General features: G+C 43.4%; 1 protein-coding gene across 3 annotated transcripts in view; it reads right to left on the bottom strand.

Annotated features, from left to right (window-relative positions):
• The window catches only part of rbm34 (RNA binding motif protein 34), a 35094-nt gene extending 12239 nt beyond the window's left edge, over positions 1–22855 (bottom strand). For 2 of the 3 annotated variants that reach the window (XM_072251025.1, XM_072251024.1), the window contains exons 1-5: positions 22587–22855; positions 18637–18802; positions 16103–16233; positions 10934–11153; positions 6531–6590 (exon numbers count right to left, since the gene is read on the bottom strand). In XM_072251025.1, coding sequence (XP_072107126.1) covers positions 6531–6590; positions 10934–11153; positions 16103–16233; positions 18637–18802; positions 22587–22840 — 831 coding nt within the window. In that variant the 5' untranslated portion in view covers positions 22841–22855. Of the gene's footprint in view, positions 1–6530; positions 6591–10933; positions 11154–16102; positions 16234–18636; positions 18803–22293; positions 22378–22586 lie in introns of those variants that run through there. The other variant, XM_072251026.1, reaches the window with a different exon arrangement.
• Between the last annotated feature and the right edge of the window lie 1293 nt (positions 22856–24148).

Raw genomic sequence — 24148 nt, forward strand, 5'->3', positions numbered from 1 at the left:
GATGTTGGAGAAGACAAGATTGAGAAAAATAAAAACAATGAAATCGAATTACCTGAAGATATGATTCTGCCAGTGAAAACTATGGAAGAATGCATTGATTTCATCTACCCGACATTCGACAATCCTGCAGAACTCTTCTCGAGGAATTCTATCTTGGTTCCTCTCAATGAAATGATGCGAAAAATAAACTTCACATATATTAGACTCTTCTCTGGAATCATGAAAGAATACTGTTCCTTCAATGCCGTAAGTGAAGGAGCTAACGCCACTCATTTTCCTACAGAATTCCTTGATTCGGTTGCACTCTCTGGATTGCCACCACATGAACTGGAATTGAAGAGGGGATCTCCCATCATTTCAATAAGGAACTTAGATCCACCAAGGCTTTGCAATGGAACGCGAATGAAGGTGGAAGAACTGCACGACAATCTCATCGTAGCAAAGGTAAACATTGGTGCGTTCAAAAATGACATTGTCATGATCCCAAGAATTACTCTCAGTTTACCAGAAGGGGAAGATATTCCTCTTCAGCGGAGCCAGTTCCCGACAGAGTCATGCTTTGCTATGACTATACATAAGGTGCAAGGCCAAACCATGGAGAATGTGCTGATTTTTCTGCTGAAACCAGTATTCCAGCATGGTCAGCTGTATGTGGCTTTAAGCCGGGGAAAAAGAAATGAAGACGTTAGAGTATTCCTGAAGGGTGGCAGATCAACCAGAAATGTTGTCATCAAAAGTGTCCTTTGTTAAACGAGGAGGAGCTATATTTGTCTTGCTACATGTCTTTTTTCTTTAATAAACTGAGTTTTTCTTCTTTAATTTCCAAATCAAAGTGATAGCAATAGCATTCAGGGAAATGTAATGTTCATTCTGGTCACTTCAAAACTGCACTACCTTTCTCTCAAAGGGTGCCCCAACAGGTCACCCCGTTGTCTAGTTAGTACAGGTGTCCCCCGCTTTTCGAACGTTCGCTTTACGAAACCTCACTGTTACGAAAGACCTACATTAGTACCCTGTTTTCACTTTCAGAAGGTGTTTTCACTGTTACAAAAAAAAAGCAGCGCGCGATAAAAGGCAGCACGCGCCCCAAGCATCCGCTCTCCCCGGATTTGGAACGGCATTCTCACCAGCATTGCTTTAACACGAGCCTGTGAGCAGTCGTTTGCAAGATGAGTTCTATGGTATCAGAAAAGCTTAAAAGAGCTCGTAAGGGTGTTACACTTAAAGTGTAAAACTAGACATAATTAAGCGTTTCGATCGTGGTGAATGAAGTAAGGACAAAGTGAGTTTGGCTTGTGGAAGCTGACGAACATGATGTTGAAGAGGTTTTGGCATCCCATTACCAAGATCTGATAGATGAAGAGCTGATGCAATTGGAAGAAAAAAGGATAACAATCGAAACCGAATGAGTAATGATAAAGTACGACTTTAATTTCGGTTTAGGGGATATTTGCAATATGGTTTGAGTCCTTACAAAGAACTGTATGATAGAAAAATGCGCGAGGCTCAGCAGTCAAGCAAGCCTTCCACATCAGCCACAGCAGACGACGAACCTCGACCTTCGACATCGAGGCAGGCAGAGATGGAAGATGACCTGCCTGCCCTAATGGAAACAGACGATGACGAGATGGCACCCCAGTATCCCACCACCCCAACCCCTAGGCCACGGACAGATACCGATTCGCAGAGAATGCAGCGGTAGCCGGGAGGCACACAGCACATCTTTAAGAAAAAAGCCGAAATAAATATGCTAATTAATTAGGTGCCGCCTGACACGTAATTGTCGGCCCAGGTCAGTGCTGATTTCCGATTGCATCGTCTCTGATCTGGGCCGACAATTACATGCCGGGCGGCACCTAATTAATTAGCAGGTTTATTTCAGCTTTTTTCTTGAAGATGTGCTGTGTGCGTCCTGGGTACCGCTGGACCCCTGCACGCTTCGTGGATTGGTATCGGTTCGCTGCCCAGAGGTGGCAGTCCACTGCACCACCCCAACCTGCCACACCATCATCAGTGTGCTCGGCGCTATCCCGATTCCGGTAAGTGATACTACACAGTACATACATTATTTCTACTTTATATTGGCTGTGTATTTTTACGTGTTATTTGGTATGATTTGACAGCTTCATAGCTTAAAGGTTACTGGAGAGCGCTTGCGCCGTTTTTTTGCCAACAGCGCTTGCGTGAGATTTTCGCTGCGGAGAACAGTACAGTAATGATTGTGGAAAAGTATTTCTACTTTATATAAGCTATGTATTTATCATATCATTGCTGCTTTTACTATATGTTACTGTTATTTTAGGTTTTGTGTGTTATTTGGCATGATTTGGTAGGTTATTTTTGGGTCTGCGAACGCTCACAAAATTTTCCCATATAAATAAATGGTAATTGCTTCTTCGCTTTACGACATTTTGGCTTACGAACCGTTTCATAGGAACACTCTACCTTCTGATGGCGCGGGAAACCTGTACTAAATTTAGGGCTGAACACTAAATAATTGTCTTGCCAGAAAGATCCATAAACCAAAAATCCAAATACAGTTCATCTTCTTACCTCTAAATGAATATTAGCTTTAATTCCCAGAGGACTAGAATCCAAGAGCAAGGAAGTAAAACTGAGGTTTAAGAGGCATTGGTCAGGCCGCACTTGGGAGTACTGTGAGCAGTTTTGGGTCCCTTATCTCAGAAAAGTTGTGCTGGCATTGGAGGTGGTCCAGAGGAAGTTCATGAGAATGATTCCAGGAATGAAAGGATTAACATTTGAGCAGCATTGATGGCTCTGGGCCTGTACTCAATCGAGTTTAGAGAATGAGGGTGGAACTTATTGAAATCTATTGAATATTGAAAGATGCAGATAAAGTGGATGTGGGGAGAATGTTTCTAATAGTCTAGGACCAGATGGCACAACCTCAGAATAGAGGGTCGTCCATTTAGAACAGAGGTGAGAAATTTCTTTAGCCAGAGGATAGTGAATCTGTGGAATTCATTACCATAGACAGCTGTGGAGGCTAAGTCATTGAGTATATTTAAAGCAGAGATTGATAGGCTCCTGATATTTAAAGTGGTCCATAGGGCCCATATGACTAAGGATAAGTTGTCTCGTTTTTATTTAGATATATCTCAGTATTGTGACAAATGTAATAATGGAGAAGCTTCACTCATTCATATGTTTTGGAAATGTCCGAGTCTTGGAAAACATTGGAAAGAAGTGTTTCAAACCTTTTCGATACTTTTTAAAGTAAATTTCAAGCCTAACCCTTTGACTGCTTTATTTGGTATTGTTGGAGGAAAGGATATTATTTTGGAGCCATTTGATTTGCACATTTTGGCTTTCATGCCTCTAATAGCCAGAAGAACACTTTTGCTTAAATGGAAAGATGTGGCCCCTCCTATTCACGCCTAATGGTTACGTGATGTGATGTCATGTTTAAATTTAGAGAAGATTCGATGTTCTATCTTTGAATCTAACCAAGACTTTCAAAACATTGTGGGAACCTTTTCTGAATTATTTTAAAAACCTTTGATTTGCTGTTAAAGCACAGATGATGACTAACAATCTTTTTTTCTTTTTTTTCTACTAATCAATTCCTGCGTGGATAGGCTTTTTCCATTGGGAGTGGGTGAGGTTCAAACAAGAGCACATGAGTTGAGAGTTAAAGGGCAAAAGTTTAGGGGTAACATGAGGGGGAACTTCTTTACTCAGAGAGTGGTAGCTGTGTGGAACAAGCTTCCAGCAGAAGTGGTTGAGGCAGGTTCGATGTTGTCATTTAAAGTTAAATTGGATAGCTATATGGACAAGAAAGGAATGGAGGGTTATGGGCTGAGTGCAGGTCGGTGGGACCAGGTGAGAGTAAGAGTTCGGCATGGACTAGAAGGGCCGAGATGGCCTGTTTCCGTGCTGTAATTGTTATATGGTTATATAATCAGCTTCGGTCTTGGTAGTGGATTAGATTTTTTTTATATAATAAAATTATTATTTTTCAATGTTACGAACTAGTTGACTTGTACGAATATAGGGTAAGGAGTCTTTATATGCCATTCAGCTTAATGTATTGACATATATATTTTTTTCCCTGTACTCTGTGTTCTTATATATATAAATTAATAAAAATATTGGAAGAGATAGGCTCTTGATTAGTAAGGAGTCAAAGATTACGGGGAGAAGGCAGGCGAATGGAATTGAGAGGGATAATAAATCAGACATGATGGAATTGCAGAGCAGACTCATTGGGCAGAAAGAACTAATTCTACTCCCAGTCTTATGCTGTTAAATGCACATTAGCTTTGGGTTTACTGCCACTCTCATCCCTCTTGTTTGTGTTGCACGGTACTTTTATATGCACCTTGTATATACAGTGGCATGCAAAAGTTTGGGCACTCCTGGTAAAAATTTCTGTTACTGTGAATAGCTAAGTGAGTAAAAGATGACCTGATTTCCAAAAGGCATAAAGTTAAAGATGACACATTTCTTTAATATTTTCAGCAAGATTACTTTTTTATTTCCATCTTTTACAGTTTCAAAGTAACAAAAAAGGAAAAGGGCCCGAAGCAAAAGTTTGGGCACCCTGCATGGCAGTACTTAGTAACACCCCCTTTAGCAAGTATCACAGCTTGTAAACGCTTTCTGTAGCCAGCTAAGAGTCTTTCAATTCTTGTTTGGAGGATTTTCACCCTTTCTTCCTTGCAAAAGACTTCTAGTTCTGTGAGATTTTTGGGCCGTCTTGCATGCACTGCTCTTTTGAGGTCTATCCACAGATTTTCGATGATGTTTAGGTCGGGGGACTCTGAGGGCCATGGCAAAACCTTCAGCTTGCGCCTCTTGAGGTCCATTGTGGATTTTGAGGTGTGTTTAGGATCATTGTCCTGTTGTAGAAGCCATCCTCTTTTCATCTTCAGCTTCTTTATAGACTGTATGATGTTTGCTTCCAGAATTTGCTGGTATTTAATTGAACTCATTCTTCTCTCTACCAGTGAAATGTTCCCCGTGCCACTGGCTGCAACACAAGCCCAAAGCATGATCGATCCACCCCCGTGCTTAACAGTCGGAGAGGGGCTCTCTTCATGAAATTCTGCACCTTTTTTTCTCCAAACATACCTTCGCTTATTGCGGCCAAAAAGTTCTATTTTAACTTCATCAGTCCACAGGACTTGTTTCCAAAATGCATCAGGCTTGTTTAGATGTTCCTTTGCAAACTTCTGATGCTGAATTTTGTGGTGAGGACGCAGGAAAGGTTTTCTTCTGATGACTCTTCCATGAAGGTCATATCTGTGCAGGTGTCGCTGCACAGTAGAACAGTGCACCACCACTCCAGAGTCTGCTAAATCTTCCTGAAGGTCTTTTGCAGTCAAATGGGGATTTTGATTTGCCTTTCTAGCAATCCTATGAGCAGTTTTCTCAGAAAGTTTTCTTGGTCTTCCAGACCTCCACCATTCCTGTTAACTGCCATTTCTTAAATACATTACGAACTGAGGAAACGGCTACCTGAAAACGCTTTGCTATCTTCTTATAGCCTTCTCCTGCTTTGTGGGCATCACTTATTTTAATTTTCAGAGTGCTAGGCAGCTGCTTAGAGGAGCTCATGGCTGCTGATTGTTGGGATAAGATTTGAGGAGTCAGGGTATTTACAAAGCTTTGAAATTTGCATCACCTGGCCTTTTCTAACGATGACTGTGAACAAGCCATAGCTCTAACAAACTAATTAAGGTCTGAGACCTTGGTAAAAGTTATCTGAGAGCTCAAATCTCTTGGGGTGCCCAAACTTTTGCATGGTGCTCCTTTCCTTTTTTTCACTCTAAAATTGTACAAAACAAAAATAATACACTAATCTTGCTTAAAATGTTGAAAAGAATGTTTCATCTTTAACTTTATGACTTTTGGAGATCAATTTATCTTCTACTCACTTCATTCACAGTAACAGAAATTTTGACCAGGGGTGCCCACACCTTTGCATGCCACTGCACCTTACTCCTGTGGGAGATATTAATCCCAGATTTGTAAGTGGAGGTGGACAGAGTTCTCCCACCCCCTCTCTCCATTACATTACTAATATCCTACCCTTTGACTGCACATCTAGAGAGGAAAATGAAGTAATGACAGAACACCACGGGAGCCTGATTAAACAAGGGAACATTGAACTAACCACTCACAAAACATGAACTCTTCACTGTACTTTCTGGGGTGGCAAGGTAGCACAGCAGCTAGCATAACGCTGCACAGCATCAGGGATTGGAAGATTGGGGTCCAATTCCTGTAAGGAATTTGTATGTTCTCCCTGTGACCACATGGGTTTCTTCTGGGTGCTGTGGTCTCCTCCCACAGTCCAAAGACATATGGGTTAAGGTTAGCAAATTGAGCACGTTGGAAGCACATTGTCGACATAAATGATACATTTCACTGTATGTTTCGATGGACATGTGACAAATAAAGTTAACCTTTATCTTTAAACTCTTCACCACAGGTTACTAAGGGTGGTAAACTGACATGAAGTTTAAACCAGTTTCCATTTCATTCTTAAAACTCAGTGCACTTACCACAGAACGGATCCGTACAGATTCTATCGGCCCAAACTCTTTAAATAGCGCTATGACCATCTGTATAGAAAGGCACAAAAGAAATAGGTGATCAATGTTAAGTGGAAATGATGAACATTAATTTAGTTATTTTTTACTTTCCTGAAATGTACAAGAAAGGACTTGTCTTTCTATCATGCCCTTAATGCTGTGGACTACTTACATCCAGTGAAATCCCACAGCAAGCAATACTTAATCAGAGGGCACTACAGCATAGACAGCCCCTTTGGCCCATCAAGTCTGTGCCAACCTCAGAATCAGAATCCGGTTTATTATCACTGGCATGTGATGTGAAATTTTTTTAACTTAGCAGCCGCAGTGTAATGCAATACACAAGATACAAGAGAAAAAATAATAAATAAAAATAGTAAGTAAATAAATTACAGTATACATACATTGAATAGATTTTAAAAAGTGCAAAAAAAAAGAAATACTGTATATTAAAAAAAAAGTGAGGTAGTGTCCCAAGCTTCAATGTCCATTTAGGAATCAGATGGCAGAGGGGAAGAAACTGTTCCTGAACCACTGATTGTGTGCCTTCAGGCTTCTGTACCTCCTACTTGTGGGTAACAGTGAGGAAAGGGCATGCCCTGGGTGCTAGAGGTCCTTAATAACGGACACTGCCTTTCTGAGACACCGCTCCCTGAAGATGTCCTGGGTACTTTGTAGGCTAGTATCCAAGATGGAGCCGACAAGATTTACAACCTTCTACAGCTTCTTTCGGTCCTGTGCAGTAGCCCCTCCATACCAGACAGTGATGCAGCCTGTCAGAATGTTCTCCACAGTACATCTATAGAAGTTTTTGAGTGTACTTGTTGACATGGCAAATCTCTTCAAACTCCTAATGAAGTATAGCCACTGTCTTGCCTTCTTTATAACTGCATTGATATGTTGGGACCAGGTTAGATCCTCAGAGATCTTGACACCCAGGGACTTGAAGCTGCTCACTCTCTCCACTTCTGATCCCCCTATGAGGATTGGTAGATGTTCCGTCATCTTACCCTTCCTGAAGTCCACAATCAGCTCTTTTGTCTTACTGACGTTGACTGCCAGGTTGTTGCTGCGACACCATTCCACTAGTTGGCATATCTCACTCCTGTACACCCACTCGTCACCATCTGAGATTCTACCAACAACGGCTGTATCGTCAGCAAATTTGTAGATGGTATTTGAGCTATGCCTAGCCACACAGTCATGTGTATACAGAGTAGAGCAGTGGGCTAAGCACATACCTGAGGTGCGCCAGTGTTGATCATCAGTGAGGAGGATACGTTATCACCAATCTGCACAGATTGTGGTCTTCCGATTAGGAAGGCGAGGATCCAATTGCACAGGGAGATACAGATGCCCAGGTTCTGCAACTTCTCAATCAGGATTGTGGGAATGATGGTGTTAAATGGTGAGCTTTGGTCAATGAACAGCATCCTGACGTAGGGGTTTGTGTTGTCCAGGTGGTCTAAAGCCATGTGGAAAGCCACTGAAATTGTGTCTGCCGTTGATCTATTGTGGCAATAGGCAAATTGCAATGGGTCCAGATCCTAACTGAGGCAGGAGTACAGTCTAGTCATGACCAACCTCTCAAAGCATCGATCAACCTGGTCTGCAAAGCCCCATTTATCTGCATCTGGACCATAGCCCTCCATACGCTTCTCATACATGTACCTGTCTAAACTTCTCTGAAATGTTACAATTGATCCATATCTACCACTTAGACTGGCAGCTCATTCCAGCCTCGCACCACCCTCTTTGTTAAGAAGTTCTCCTTCAGGTTTCCCCCTCATATTTCACCTATCACTCTAAACCTATGATCTTTAATTATTGTCTCACCCAAGCTGAGAGTAAAATGCCTGCATACATTCATGATTTTGCTTACCTCTATAAGAACTCACCTCATTCTCCTGTGCTGCAGAGAATAAAGCCCTAAGCTATTCAACCTATCCCTATAACACAGATTTTCAAATCCTGGCAACATCTGTATAATGACCAGATGATTTGTTTTATGAGTTTGTTGAAAGATAAATGAACAGTAAAAAAAAAACTGTAGAAAAAGCTGGAAACACTCAGCAGGTCAGGCAGCTTCTGTGGAAAGAGAAACAGTTAATGTTTTAGGTTCATGACCCTTCATCAGAATGGGCGCATAAAAGGTAGACCTCCTAATAAAACATCACACAGTGGTTGAGTAATCATAGACGACCTGACAGACATTCCATAACAGATTCAGTCGATTCCGAGAGCTCTGGAATCGCAGCATAGCAGTATAGTAGTTAGCGCGATGCTTTACAGAACCAGCTATAAAGCATCGCGCTAACTGTTCGATTCCTGCTGCTATCTTTAAGTAGCTCGTACGTTCTCACCATGATCATGTAGATTTCCTCTCCAACATTTCAAAGGCATATGGGTTAGAGTTAGTGAGTTGTGGGCAAACTACGTTGGGACCTGAGCATGGTGACACTTGCGGGTTGCCGCCAGCACAATTCCTGCTGATCGGATTTGACACAAATGACACATTTCACAGTATGTTTCAATGTATATTCTACAAGTGCTCTTGTACGAACCAAATATATTGTCTGACTGTTCTGCATTTGGAATTCAGTGCTTGCCTAGTTATAATCATAAACTCAGGTATGTGGATTTAGTAACATAGAAAACCTACAGTACTATACAGGCTCTTCAGCCCACAATGCCGAATATGTACTTATTTTAGAAATTACCTTGGGTTACCCATAGCCCTGTACTTTTCTAAGCTCCATGTACCTGTCCAGGAGTCTCTTAAAAGACCCCATTGTATCCGCCTCCACCACCGTTGCCGGCAGCCCATTCCACACATTCACCACTCTCTGCGTAAAAAACTTATCCCTGACATCTTCTCTGTACCTACTTCCAAGCACCTTAAAACTGTGCCCTTTATCATTTACAGCTGGGAACAAAAACCGGTCCCAGCCAATCTGCAAAGCCCCTACAATTATTAATCCATTCTCTGGTCTGTTCCCCCACTGCCACCATGCCTTTTATCAATGGCCCCAAGCTTCGAACTTATCCCAATATTTTGCCTCTCTTTCCACCTACAAAATGCTCTTGAAAATCTACTTTTTTTGACCATGCTTTCAATCTTGTCCTAATATCTTGAGAGGCTTGGTGTTTTTGACAGTTTATGCACAGCAGCTTAGAATATTTTACTAGAACATAGAACAGTACAGCACAGCGCAGGCCTTTTGGCCCTCAATGTAGTGCCGACTATTTAAGCTGCTCCAAGATCAATCTAACCCTTCCCCTTCCTCCCACATTAGTCTATTGTCAATATGCCCAAGAGTCTCTTAAATGCCACTACTGTATTTGCCTCTCCCACCACACATGGCAGTGCACTGCACACACCCAGCACTCTCTGTATAACAAAGACACCACCCCCTAACTTTATTTAAATGGAAGATGTATCTGTCAGAATTATCACTGAAATCTGTGGCAGTACATCAGTGATAACCGTCAGTAACATTAGTGATCGTGGAGCACGTACCACCAGACTCAAGGACAGCTTCTGCTGTGCTGTTATCAGACTCTTGGCTTCTCAGCTTGTTACGGTGGAGAGGTTGTGAGTTTGTGAGTTCCTGAGAGTGATGTTGTCTGGGGTTTGGCTTCTAGTAGGGTCACCCATGGCTGCAAGGTCAAGGGGAAGGCTCCAGACGAAAAGCGATCCAACTAAGACCCCAGTGGTGGAGCTAGCAGAAGATGTTGCCACATCACAATGGAGTGAAGGTGGAGAAAGGTTACAGCAGGCTCCCCAGTCGTATTGGATGCCACGCCAGTGCACCGTGACCCCGATCTGTTCATCAGCCTCTCCACGTTAAAGAGTCACACAAAGACGTTCACCATTCAGGGAATTACTCCTTAGGAGAACATCACACTTGACTCGAGTGATCGCACTACTACTATTAAACTCTTGAACAGACCTCCAGTACAATAAGATGGGCTCTTGGCCTCACAATCAACCTTGTTATGATCTGGCATTTTATTGTTTACCTGCACTGCATTTTCTCTGCAGCTACTGCACTTTATTCTCTTACCTTGTTCCAGCTCAACGCACAGTGTAATGGAACCATAAAACACTTCAGCATGAAGTTGGCCCAACCATTTAATCTACTCGAAGATCAATCTAATCCTGCCCTCCTACACAGCCCCCCATATTTCTATCATCCAAGTGCCTATCTAAGAGTTTCTTTAATGTCCCCAATGATTTGGTTTGTATAAACAGTGTGCATCGCTGTATCTCAGTACATGTGACAATACCAATAATCTCAGCCCATTTGCCTCAAGACCTGTATGTCAGGTAACCTTCGGCCTGAAGGGTGAGTAAATCAGCCACCTCTCACCTGTTTACTGTACTCAGCGGGCAGGTTCCCCACGAACACAGTCCTCTTGTTCTTTATCTTCTCCATCCCACGGTTGGTCCTGCGCTTCCTCAAACGTTTGGCAGCTTTCCCTGTTGTTTGTTCCACTGCTGCCAATGGCCCATCTTCGGTCAACTTCTTTCTCTGCTTCACACGGCGCACCCCTTCACCTTCCGTATCGGCGGCACTCAAGGCACTCTCTCTGCAGACAACACAAGAAGTCAGTTAACTACAGGGCCAGAACCCATTTAGGTGGATACCAAGGGAGCTTGGACAAGGCTTTCTTTCATCCATCGTAACACAGAACTACCCCACCCCCCACCCCCCAAGTCTATTGGCCGGTATTCACTGCTCACAGGCCCAGGCACCAAAGTGGAGAGGGGACCACATACAGGATGGAAATCAGTTTGGAAGAAGTTCAGGACATCCTTAAACACCAACCCCTCCCCAAACTTTTTTCTCACTGCTGCTATCAGGAAGGAGGTACAGAAGCCTTGGATCTCATACCATCAGGTTCAGGAACAGTTATTACTCTACAACCATCCAGCACCTGAACCAGCTTGGATAACTCCACTCAGCTCGACTCTGAACTAATTCCACACCACAGTAGTGTAGTGGCTAGTGTGATGCTATTACAGCTTGGAGCATCGGATTTCAATTCCGGCATTCTCTGTAAGAAAGTTTATATGTGGGGTTCCTCCTGGTGCTCCAGTTTGCCCCACAGTCCAAAGATGTACCAGTTAGTAGGTTAATTGGTCATTGTAAATTGTCCTATGACTAGGATCAAGTTAAATAGGTGGGTTGCTGGATGGTGTGGCCATTGGGCCAGAAGGGTCTGTTCTCTTCTGTATCTTCAAATAAACAAAATAAGACCCACAGACTCACTTTCAAGAACTTTACAACTCCTGTTCTCAGTATATTTATTTACTTTTTATTATTTTTTATTTGCAGTTTGTCTTTTTTTGCACATTAGTTCTTTGTCAGTCTTTGTTTTTGTGCAGTTTTTCATTGATCCTATTGTATTTCTTTGTTCTACTGTGAATGCCCACAAGAAAATGAAGGTCAAGGTAGTAAACTGTAATATCAAGACTTCGATAATAAATTAACTTTGAACTTCCAACTCTCACACTCCAGACCAGTGCTCAAACACACCCAACAATCTCCCCCATGCCTCGGAAACCCTGTAAATGCCCTTGCCCAGAACATCAAATTCAGATTTATTTATCACATGTACGTCGAAGCATACAGTAAAATGAGTTGTTTGTATTCACAATCAACACAATTTTGCCACATACATACTATCTAATGATGGAGTTATTTTGATGACTTCCACAACCCGGCTCCAAGCATAAAGCCTTGTGGACATGTACATTCCTCTCTATTTCCCCTTAGCTACCTCTCTCTGCTCGCATCAACCACCCTTTTAGGCAGACTTCTGGCGCCCATATTATCTGATGGGATTCCTCAACTACTTTCAAATCTTCCAATAAATAACCTTAAATCTATACCCCTGCTGTTGCTGTTCATTCTGTCCAAGCTTCTCGAAGGGTCAGCGGTGAGAAGCTCCAAGTTCCTGGATCTATTCGGGGTTCAACACATTGATGCAGTTACGAAGAAGGCACGCCAACGGCTCTGCTTTGTTAGGAGTCTGCAGACTCTTGCAGATTTCCACTGATGTAGGATGGAAAGCATTCTAATTGGTTGTATCCGCATCCGGTACGGAACCTCCAATTCATAGGATTGCAAGAGGCTGCAGAGGTTTGTAGACTCAGCCAGCACCACTACAGGCACAACCCTCCCCACCACTGAGGATATCTTCAAGGGGCAGTGCCTCAAGAAGGCAGCAGCATCATTAAGGACCCTCACCATCTGGGAGGAATGCACAACATACTGAAGACCCAAAATCAGTCATTTAGGAACAGCTTCCTCCTCTCCACTTTCCGATTTCTCAATGGTTTAAGAACACTACTGCATTATTCTTTTTTTTTAAAGCACTATTTATTTTTTGCAATTTATAATAATTTTTATGTCTTTTGGAGTATACTGCTGCCACAAAACACACTTTTCATATCGTATATCAGTGATAATAAATCAGATTCTGATTTGAATAAATCTGCCAGTGGTCTCCTTTCTAAACAACCCCAAAAACAACCATTGCCAGGACAGCATGGTAGCCTAATGGTTAGGTGTAACATTTCACAGCACCAATGATCAGGGTTCACTTCCCACTGCTGTTTGTAAGGAGTTTGTATATTCTCCCTGTGATCCTGTGGCTTTCCTCCCACAGTCAAAAGATGTACAGGTTATTAAGATAATTGGGCATGCGGGCTCGTTGGGAATAAAGGTATCTCTGAATGAAACCTTTCCTCCTCTTGGACTTTAACAGCATTACCACTAGGGTTAAGGTTAGTGCGTTGTCAGCATGCTAACTTGGCATGGCAATACTTGCTGGTTGCCCCCGGCACAACCTCGGACAGGATTGATCATTGATGCAAACAACGCACTTCACTGTATGCTTCAATGTTTCTATCTACATATTTCAAATAAAGCGAATCTTTCAATCTTAAATTTAACATTACTGATACAGGTCCTCCACAGGTTATAAATGCCTAATCAATAGTACATACAAACAAGAGTTTGGGAGATCAGGATTTGTTCGGACCTGCGGGCTGCAAGCATCATCTCTCCTGTGGGAACAGGGCATTTTCCCAAAAACTATGAGCCGTGACGATCCAAGCAGAGCTGGAAGTGCTGAGCAGACTCACTCAGTAAGTTTGTGAGGCCAGCTGACAGCTGCTCCTCCTATGCCTGCTTGCCCTCCCATCCCAGCTGTTTCTGTGATACTCATCGTTCTCGTTCATATCTGATTTATGAACCGTGCAGGTCATCAATGGATCTCGGGATCAGAATCCTGTCATAATCCAGAGACCATGTACAGTTGTAAGCCGACAGTTTTAGTATTGTCCTTGTGAATCTTCTCGTTACTGATTTTCCAGGGCCTCTCTATTCAGTCTATCACACAGTAACCACAACAGCCAACTCTCCCAAAGTTCAAGTTCAAAGTATTATCAAAGTACATACATGTCACCATGAGATTCATTTTCTTGTGGGTCTTCATAGTAGAACAAAGATACTATAGAATCGATGAAAACCTACACACAGATAATGACTGACAAACCACCAATGTGCAAACGTCAACAAACTGTGCAAGTAAAAGTAATAATTTAATAGTAAATAGAAATAAGCATACTTGGTAAAGTTAACTGAACTAAGCTTGTGTAACCCTCAGGTTTGGCTAGTGACTTAATCTAGGGGAAGACAGCCTCCGGCCCGGCCAAACTTGCAAAATCTCGTTTGGGTGGATGCTGCGTGATGTGTCCCGTTACAAATCAGTACCACAAAATAACAAACAGTACACCAAATGCAATTAGACAATTGAGCTTGATAATTCTTAATTTGACTACAGTGTTAGTAAAGAAACAAAAAAAGAAAAAGGGCCTATTCTCATGAAACAGTCTCATGCGCAACATTGGAGCTCATGGTTTTCCCCGTCTGTTCGTTCTCCATCGATTTGCCCCTGATTGTTGACTCCTGACCCCATTCTAAGTCCACTCTGTCCTGCAGACTACAAATTCCCTGTTCTGGCATCTTCTCCCTCCATCTTCCACTGAACAAAAGCCCGCCAAAACCTTTGCTCGGGCACACAAGAAAGGAAAACATCTCCCCTCATTGGCCAGCGCACATTCCAAAGTCCCTGTTATCTCTAGTCATAACCCAAACACTGTTGCTACAGAGAAACCATTACATTCGAATGAAACATTACAGAGAGGCCATTACATTAGCAGTGAAACCATACAGCATGTTACATTTGTTATCTATATTAACAAGTTGGGTGTGAATGTACAAGGAATGGCTAGTAAGTTGGCAGATGGCACTAAAATAAGTGATAATAATGGACAGTGAAGAAGGTTACCAAAAATTACAGGGGTGGGGGGTGGATCTTGAACTGATGAGTTAAGTGGACCAAGGAATGGCAAATGATGTTTAATCCAGATGAGTGTGAAATGTTGTGTTTGGAAAGACTTTGACAGATGGAAGTGTGTAGAGCATTACTCCCCCCCCCCCCCCCCCCGGGTCTTACCAGGAGTACAAATACATGACTCCCTGAAAGTGAAGTCACCGGTGGAGAGGATGGTGAAGAAGGTTTTTGGCATGCTGGCCTCCATCAGTCAGGGTACCGAGGATAGGAGTTGCGTGGGAGGTGGGGGGTGGGGGTGGTCATGGTGCAGTTGCATGGGAAGCTGGTGAAACCACACTTGGAGTTTTGGTCATCCAGCTACAGCAACAATGTTATTAATCTGGAAAGAGTAGGAAAGATGTTATTAATCTGGAAAGAGTACAGAAAAGGTTTCCGAGGATGTTACCAGGCCTTGAAGAACTGAGTTAAAGGGAGAGATTGGTCAAGCTGCAACTTTTTTTCCCCTTAAGAGTACAGAAGACCAAGGTGATCTGACAGAGGCATACAATCATGAGGGTATAATAGGGTGGATGCATTCATTGCTTTTATTAGGGTTGGGGTATCAAGAATCCGATGGCACAGCTTTAAGATGGGAGGGGAAAGTTTTAATGGGAACTTAAGTTTTTTTTTTAAAACACAGTGTTTATTTTTATTCAGAGATGCACCTTTGAACAGGCCCTCTCAGCCCAACGAACCACTCCATCCAGCAACCCACGTATTTAACTCTAACCTAATCACAGGACAATGTATAACCTACTAACCAGTACATCTTTGGACTGTGGGAGGAAACTGGAGCACCAGGAGGAAAGCCATGAGTTCATGAGGAGGATGTACAAACTCCTTCCAGAGGACACCGGAACCGAACTTCTAACTCCCATGCCCCACGCTGTAATAGCACTGCACTAACCACTACACTGCCGTGGTACCATGTTATGCATGTGAAATGAGGTGCCAGATGAAGTAAATGAGGCAGATACAATAACAACAGGCACTGGGATAGGAAAGGCTAGGAAGGTTACAAGCCAAACTCTGGCAAAAAGGGCTAGCTTGAATGGGCATCTTGGTCTACATGGACAGGCTGGGCCACAGGGCCTTGCCTCCCTGTAAGTAGTCTCCCATTAGCCAGTGCTCACCGTTGAGCCAGTTTCTGTTCAGCTGCTGTGAGCTTCTTCTGTTGGACTGGCTTCACTTCCTCCAGCTTTTGCTGCTTGCCCTCATTTCTGCCGGCTGGCTCTTCTGGAATCTTCCGTTTCTTACCACTGACCTGAAGGACACAATCAAAGAAATTAATGGAATTGTTTTCCTTAGCGTAGAAAGGATAAGCATGAAAATACCAGGATTTCTTTTGTGACTTCATGACCTCAGGATATTCCAAAATAAATATTAACCTGCACCCATCTTCAGTTAGAAACTTGGCCTGTTTTACGAGATTACATGGACTTCAGTTCAACATTTCATTTGAAAGAAGGGCTGGGTGTAAGGGGACATGGTGGGGTGAGGAAGGGAAGGTTCCAATCAACTATCCAATTCTCCTTCTCATTTAAAGTTTGAGGCCTAGGGTCTCTTCATCATGATGTCCCATCATCGGTGACTGTGAGTATGGAGTTCAAGGTCCTGTCATCAGTGTCTCCCAGGATTGGCACTGAACATCAAAGCTGGAAGCTCGATTGGAAGTCTGGAAGTTGAGGCCCAATGGCCAAAGCCCTGGTCTGCAAGTCCACTGGGGAAGTTGGAGGCGCCAAGTCTGCGATTCTGCGAGTCCACTGGAAACCGGAGGCCTGCTCCTGAGGTTGGTGGACTGGTTGTGTGTGTGAGTGGATGGGCGAGTAGGTCGAAGGGAGAAAAGGGGAAAATGTTGCTGTTGCTGTTGTTCCGCCGAATTTTGTGGGCATGCTATATCGGTGCCAGACTGTGTGGTGAGACTTGCAGGCTGCCCCAGCACATTCTTAGGTTGTGTTGGTTGTTAATGCAAATGACACATTTCACTGTATGCATCAATATACGTGTGAAAAATAAATGAATCTGAATCATTCCTAACTTAGAATTTTTCACAGGTTTATCCAATTTCCTGTTGGAAGTTGCAGTTACATCTGATTTAATTGCCCTTTTACCCCTATAGAGAGCTCAACTTGTTAAAGTCCTAAAATACAAAACCACAGATGCGCTGGTCGAATTCATCCATGCTGAGCACAGCTGGGAGACTCACTCACTGTGTCAGTGAGGTCAGCCACTCATTCCCCACTTGACCTTAAACAAACCTCAATGCCCAGGTTGCCCTTCAAACCTCAAAGACCACCTCCAGCTCGGTCTGCATCTCCATTTTTGGAGAGGGCTTCTGCTGTGGACCTCTTGCGCCAGTGGCAAATTGGAACAGATCCAAGTCTGCTTCACTTCCAGATGAGTTCAATGCCTTCTATGACCATCAAAACACAGAGGAACCATAACAAACTCCCACAGCCCCGATGAACCTGAGATTTCAGTCTTTGAGGCTGACATGCGGGCAGCCTCTGGGAGGGTGAACCCATGGAATGCATCCGGCCCACTTGGGGTACCTGGCCAAATACTGAAGACCCGTGCTGAGTGTTCACTGAGATCTTTAACCTCTTGCTTCAGCAGTCTGAGGTACTCGCCTGCTTCAAACAGACTTCATTTACACCGGTGCCTAAGAAGGATATGATAATCTGCCTCAATGACTTCATCCACAGAGATGAAGAGCTTTGAGAGGTTGTCAATGAAACAAATCAACTCCTGCCTGAGAAATGACTTGGATCTGCTCCAATTTGCCTTCCAGCGCATCAGGTATACAACAGATGCCATTTCATTGGCTCTTCACTCAACCCTGGACAGCAAAGATGCAAACATCAGGATGCTTTTTACAGATACAATTTGGCATTCAATACTATCATCCCCTCAAGACTAATCAACAAGCTTCAAGACCTTGACTTCAATATATCCTTGTGCAATTGGATTTCCTCACTTGCAGACCCCAGACAGCGAGCCAGTCCTCATCGGAGGATCAGGCGGAGAGCGTCAGTAACTTTAAATTCCTCGCTGTTATTGTTTCGGAGGACCTGTCCTAGGCCCAGCGTGCAAGTGGAATTACAAAGAGCACACGATATCGCTTCTACTTCCTTAGGAGTTTGTGGAGATTGGGCATGACATCGAAAACTTTTGACAAACTTCTATAGGTGTGCGGTTGAGTATATATGGACTGGTTTCATCACAGCCCGGTACAAAAGCAGCAATGCCCTTGAATGGAATATCCTACAAAATGTAGCGGATACAGCTACAGTCCATCACAAGTAAAGCCATTGAGCACATTTACACCAAGTTTTGTCACAAGAAAACAGCATCCATCATCAGGTCCCCCACCACCCAGGTCACGCTCTCATCTCACTGCTGCCATCAGGAAGAGGTACAAGAGCCTCAGGACTCACAACCTATGGACTCACTTTCAGGGACTTTCCATCTCATGTTGTTATTACTTATTGCTTAATTATTTATTATTATTTCTTTCTGTTAGTATTTGCAGTTTGTTGTCTTTTGCTTACTGGTTTAATGCCCAGTTGGTATGGTTTTTCTTACTGATTTTATTATGGTTCTTATCCTATTATGGATTAATTTACTTTGAAATTCTAACCACGTACCGCAGGGATTCAGAGCTTACCTTGCGCTCCAGGACAGGAGTGAATAACAGCTGGCTGGTGGAAATCAAGGGTGTGGAGAAGAGCGTCATCAGCGGCGTTGTTTTGGCCTTAGCCGTCTCTTTACGGAACAGACTGTCAGCCACCTGACCCACTGCATAGCTCTCCGTGCTGCTGTTTGTTTTGATACTGCACAGGGAAAGGAAACAGAATTGGATGAAATAAAACTGATACAATTAAATACATCCCACCCCATCGCAAAAGGCTGTTCTGCACACTGTGCAGTTTGTTCAGCTCTCCCTCCACAGACTCTTTACCCCTCTCCCACTTCTTTCTTTGGTCTCAGCACAGCCTCTAACTATTTGCATCGTATTTTGCTCCTGTAAACTTGTCAATGCCTGTCCACACTGGCCAATCACCGATATAGTTTGGGATGTCAGAGGTGGGAGGCCAATTCCAGCACCATAAGGAGTTTGTACACTCCTCCGCGCAAACATGTGCATTACCTCTGGGCACTCCTGTTTCCTCTCAGTCCAAAGACGTACCAATTAGTAGGTTAATTGATCATGTCAATTGTCCTGTGATAAAGCTAGTGTTAAATAGGGTGGTGTGGCTCATTGAGCTGCAAGGGTCAGTTCCAGCTGTATCTCTAAATAAATAAATAAAACTTGCCAATTCAATTTTGATCATTGATAATTAATTAATTACCATCGAGACAAACACCTTCGCTTTCAGCTTCCTTCCACTGCACCCAGTGCCTCTCATTTGTGATTGTTTCTTTTTATTTTTAATTTAGAGTGTGCTGTACCACTATGTTAAACCCCTCTGTCTCAAAGCTGTAACAGACACAAGCAGGGAAATCTACAAATACTATTATCTCCTTATTACTTTCAGGGATGTGTGTATGTGCAGTTCAGGATCTTTATATACCTGGAAATGAAGAAAAAATAGAAGGTGAAGGAACAAATTAATTGGCAAAATTTATTTATTTATTTTGAGATACAGGTCCTTCTGGCCCAACTATACCCATATAACCGATTCACCTACTAACCCGTATGTCTTTGGACTGTGGGAGGTAACCAGAGCACCTGAGTAAACCCACTTGGTCACAGGGAGAATGTACAACCTCCTTACAGACAGCAGTGGGAATTAAACTTGGGTCACTGATGCTATAAAGAATTATACTGACTGCTATGCTACCATGCAGTACACGATGCAACATAAAAATTAATAGATTTCACTATCAAAGCCTGTACAAATAACTTGAGTGTGGAGTATGTAGTTGCAAGAAAAAGTTCGTGAACACTTTGCAATTACCTGGTTTTCTGCATTAATTACTCATAAAATGTGATCTGTTCTTCAGCAATAATAAACAAGCACAATCTGCCTCAACTAATAAGACATAAACAATTGTATTTCTTTTTGTCAATGCTGATTTCATCATTTAAACAATCAGTCTAGATTTAAAAAGGTATGTGGACCTCTGGGGTAATGCCTTCTACAAAAGCTATTTGGAATCAATGAGATAAGATTGGAGGTACGAGTTTAGAGGTGCCCTGCCCTATAAAAACACACACACAAAGTCAGGTTACTGATAGAGCCTGCTCTTCTCAAGAAAGATCTTTCATGTGCACCATGCCTTGATCAGAACAATTTTCAGAGGACCTTAAAAGAAGAATTGTAGAAATACATAAAACTGGAAAAGGCTATAAAAAACATTTCTAAAGACCTGAGTGTTCATCAGTCCATAATAAGAGAGATTGTCTATAGATGGAAGAAATTCAGTACTGTTGCTACTCTCCCTAGGAGTGGATATCCTGCCAAAGATCACAACAATAACACGCTGTGCAATGCTGAAGGAGGTGAAAAAGAACCCAAGAGTAACAGCAAAAGACCTGCGGAAATCTCTAGAATGTGCTCTTTGTTTTTGTGCCCACTATAAGAAAAACACTGAATGAGAATGGTGTTCATGGAAGGGTGCCACAGAGGAAACCACCGTTCTCCAAAAAAACATTGCTGCACATCTCAAGTTTGCAAAAGACCACCTGGATGTTCTACAACACCTGTGGGACAACGTTCTGTGGACAGATGAGACAAAAGTTGAATCTTTTGGCAGAAATGCTCATTGCTATGTTTGGAGGAAAAAGAGTGCTGCACACTAACACCAAAACCCCATCCCAACTGTGGAGCATGGCAGAAGGAGCAGCATGGTTTGGGGCCTTACAATTGTTGAGGGAATAATGAGTTCAAAATTGTATCAAGACATTTTAAGGAGAATGTCAGGGTAGAGGTCTGTCACCTGAAGCTTAACAGAAGTTGGATGATGCAACAAGATAATGATCTGAAAGACAAGAGTAAATAAACAACAGAATGGTTTAAAAAGGAAGTTTGTGTTTTGTAATGGCCAAGTCAGAGTCCAGATCTTCTAATTGAGATGCTGTGGCATTACCTGAAGAGAGCTGTTCATGCAAGATATCCCAGGAATATTGATGAACTGAAAGTTTTGTAAGGAGGAATGGTCTAAAATTCCTCCTCATCATTGTGAAAGTCTGATCAGCAGCTACAGAAAACATTTCATGGAGGTTATTGCTGCTGAAGGAGGTTCTACTAGTTATTAAATACAAGGGTTCGCATACTTTTTCCAGCCTGGAGTGTGAATAATCAAACAATATCTTCTAAAAGACATGAGGCAGATTGTGTTTGTCTATTATTATGATTAGATGAAGATCAGACTGCATTTTGAGTAAACACAGAAAACCAGGAAGTTGCAAAGTGTTCACAAACTTTTTCTTGCAACTGCACTTAAGATTAACTTGTATAAGTAGACTGATTGGAAGTCTACTGAACATAAGGGGACTATTACAGGAAAATCTGGAAAACCTAAAACAGGACTTGAACCTGAAACACTGACAACTCCTTTCCACCCAGATGCTGCTTCACCCTCTGAGCTCCTCTAGCAGATGTTTGTTGCTTCAGAATCCAACATCTGCAGTCTCTTGTCTCCCATTTGATGTCTCCTGCCTCACCCTCACCCTTGCCAGCTACCCTCACTCTAATGTTCAATTAGACCTTTCATTCCATTCCCAACCATCCAGAGAGCTCTCTCCCTCTTCTCCAGCTCTCAATCACAAGTACTTGACCCACAGAACCATAAGACACGGGAGGAGAATTAAACCAATCAGCCATTCAATCGTGGCTGATTTATTTTCCCTCTCAACCCCACTCTCCCACATAACCTTTGAACACCCTTACTAATCAAGAGCCTATCAAACCCTTCTTTAAATACTGTACACCCAATGACTTGGCCACAGCAATCTGTGGTAGTAAATTCTACAGATTCACTACCCTCTAGCTCAAGAAATTCCTCCTCATCGACGCCAGTTCCCTATGCTACACCCTCCCTCTATCCTAACCCTGGTCACTTTCCTGCTGTGACTCCCTACTTCTGGGATCCCACTCTCTCACTGCAGCACTGATAAAGTTGATCGGCGGGCAGATTGTGGATGGCATCACAGAAAGTTAAAAAGGCCACCGAGTGGAAGACAGAAAAGCAAGACTGTAAAAGGAGCAAAATGTACAGTGTTGGAAATGCAGTTTAACAAACAGTACCAGGAAACACGGAACATCGATTTTTTTCCCACCTTCCTGTTCAGTTCCCAGTCCCCGATCAGTTCACCTACCACAACCCTGCCAGGCCGCTGCATCTCCTTCCATCTACTTCCTCCCACCGCATCTATTAAGCCGCTGCCCTATGTCCTCATCCCTACCACCAGTCAGTTACCTCTCCTCTCTACGGCCCACTCAATAAACGTTCCTCCAAGTCACCTCCACCCCCACACGCACCATTCCTGCTTTCTGACTTAACCCCCGCTCCCCTACCCCCTTCCGCTAACACCTTTTCTCCCCCTTTCCTACCCACCATCCACACCCCTCTCTCACTCCCACCGCTCTTCATTTCCCCACCTCAACTCACCCTCCATCACTCCGTTTCTTTGCCATTACCCCGGCAACAACAGAGCGCACCGGAAGCACGCGCCCGGACCCGTCCGGTCCTTCCCCCGACTTCCGGTACGGCCCGGAGGGGTTCCGGCTCTGCTTTCGGTCTGGGCACCGCAGCTGCCTGTTCTCCTGTACAGTACTGCTCATCCCAGGACACGTCTCTGACCTGCGGGACGGGGGGAGATTGGTTGGACCAGCAGTTAGGGAACCTTTACGCACTGCTCCCATTTCCGCTGGCTAAACTGGGTCCGTACCACCACCTCCTCCTCCCCAAAGTATGTCCGCAGTCATCCAGCGCTGCGGAATCGCCAATTCAACACCGCAATAAACAGCAGAGCCCCCTGGCCTGACATGAATAAGTTTGCAGCTAATGTCTTACCTCAGCGAAATTTCCCTGCACTAATCCCCATCGTCCGTCATTGCTAATATCTTAAAAGACTGCAAGCCCTTTCATTAATATTCGCAGCCACCCAGTCTCTTGGGCTTGTATACCGAGTTCTGTATAGCAGGTCAAACAGCATCTGCAGAAATGAATAAACGGCCGACAAGACATTTCGGGCAGATACTCTTCACCACGACCGGAAAAGAAGACGAGGAGACGCCGGGGGTGGGGGGTTAGGAGAAAGAAGCTGGGAGGTGATAGGTGCCAGAGGGCTGGAGAAGGAATCTGACAGGAGAGGATAGTGGACCATGGGAGAAAGGAAAGAAGGGGCACCAGGCGGAGGTGTTCGGGCATGTGAGAAGAGAAGGAATGAGAGGAAATTAGAATGAGGAATAGAAGGGGAGAAGGGGGAAAGGGGGACATGTCCAAAAGCTGGAGAGATCAATATATATGCCATCAAGTTGGAGGCTACCCAAACAGGATATGAGGTGGTGTTCCTCCAACCAGAGACAGTAGCCTCATTGTGGCAGAAGAGGAGGCAATGGACTGACATGACAGAATGGGAATGAGGACAGGAATTAAAATTGTTGGCCACCAGGAAATCCCACTTTTTGCAGATGGAACCTCTCACTGAAGAAAATTCTTTTCATCTCTACCCTCAGTGACCCATCCATTCTTCAGAGACTGAGCCCTTATTAATGACACTCCGGTAACACTACCTCAGTTTTTGTCAAGCCTTTTAAAAATTCCATATGTTTCAATATACATGCTGAAGAGAATGTTGTGAACTATGAACTTGAAGAAGCAAGGCCAGCCAAAGCAGAAACTCAATTGTTGAATAGGAGGTAGGGAAAGAAGATATTCAAGGAAAAAAAGTGGGCAGTGCTGGTGGAACAGGGTATCGGTTTGGAAATCCTGACAGCACCCGTTTGTGATATTGTTGCAAACAGTGAAGCTAAATCAGGAATGAAGTTTTGTCAGAACTAGAGATGATGGTCTCAGACTTCCCAATGTTTAGCTGGGACAACACATGGCTCATCAAAATTCACATCAGATAAACATTAATTTCACAATATAAAATATAAAAACAAGGCATTGGCAAGACCACACTTGGAATATGGTGAGCAGTTTTGGGCCCCTTATCTAAGGAAGAT

The sequence above is a fragment of the Mobula birostris genome, chromosome 2 (assembly GCF_030028105.1).
Source record: "Mobula birostris isolate sMobBir1 chromosome 2, sMobBir1.hap1, whole genome shotgun sequence".
In the NCBI taxonomy this organism is placed as follows: domain Eukaryota; kingdom Metazoa; phylum Chordata; class Chondrichthyes; order Myliobatiformes; family Myliobatidae; genus Mobula; species Mobula birostris.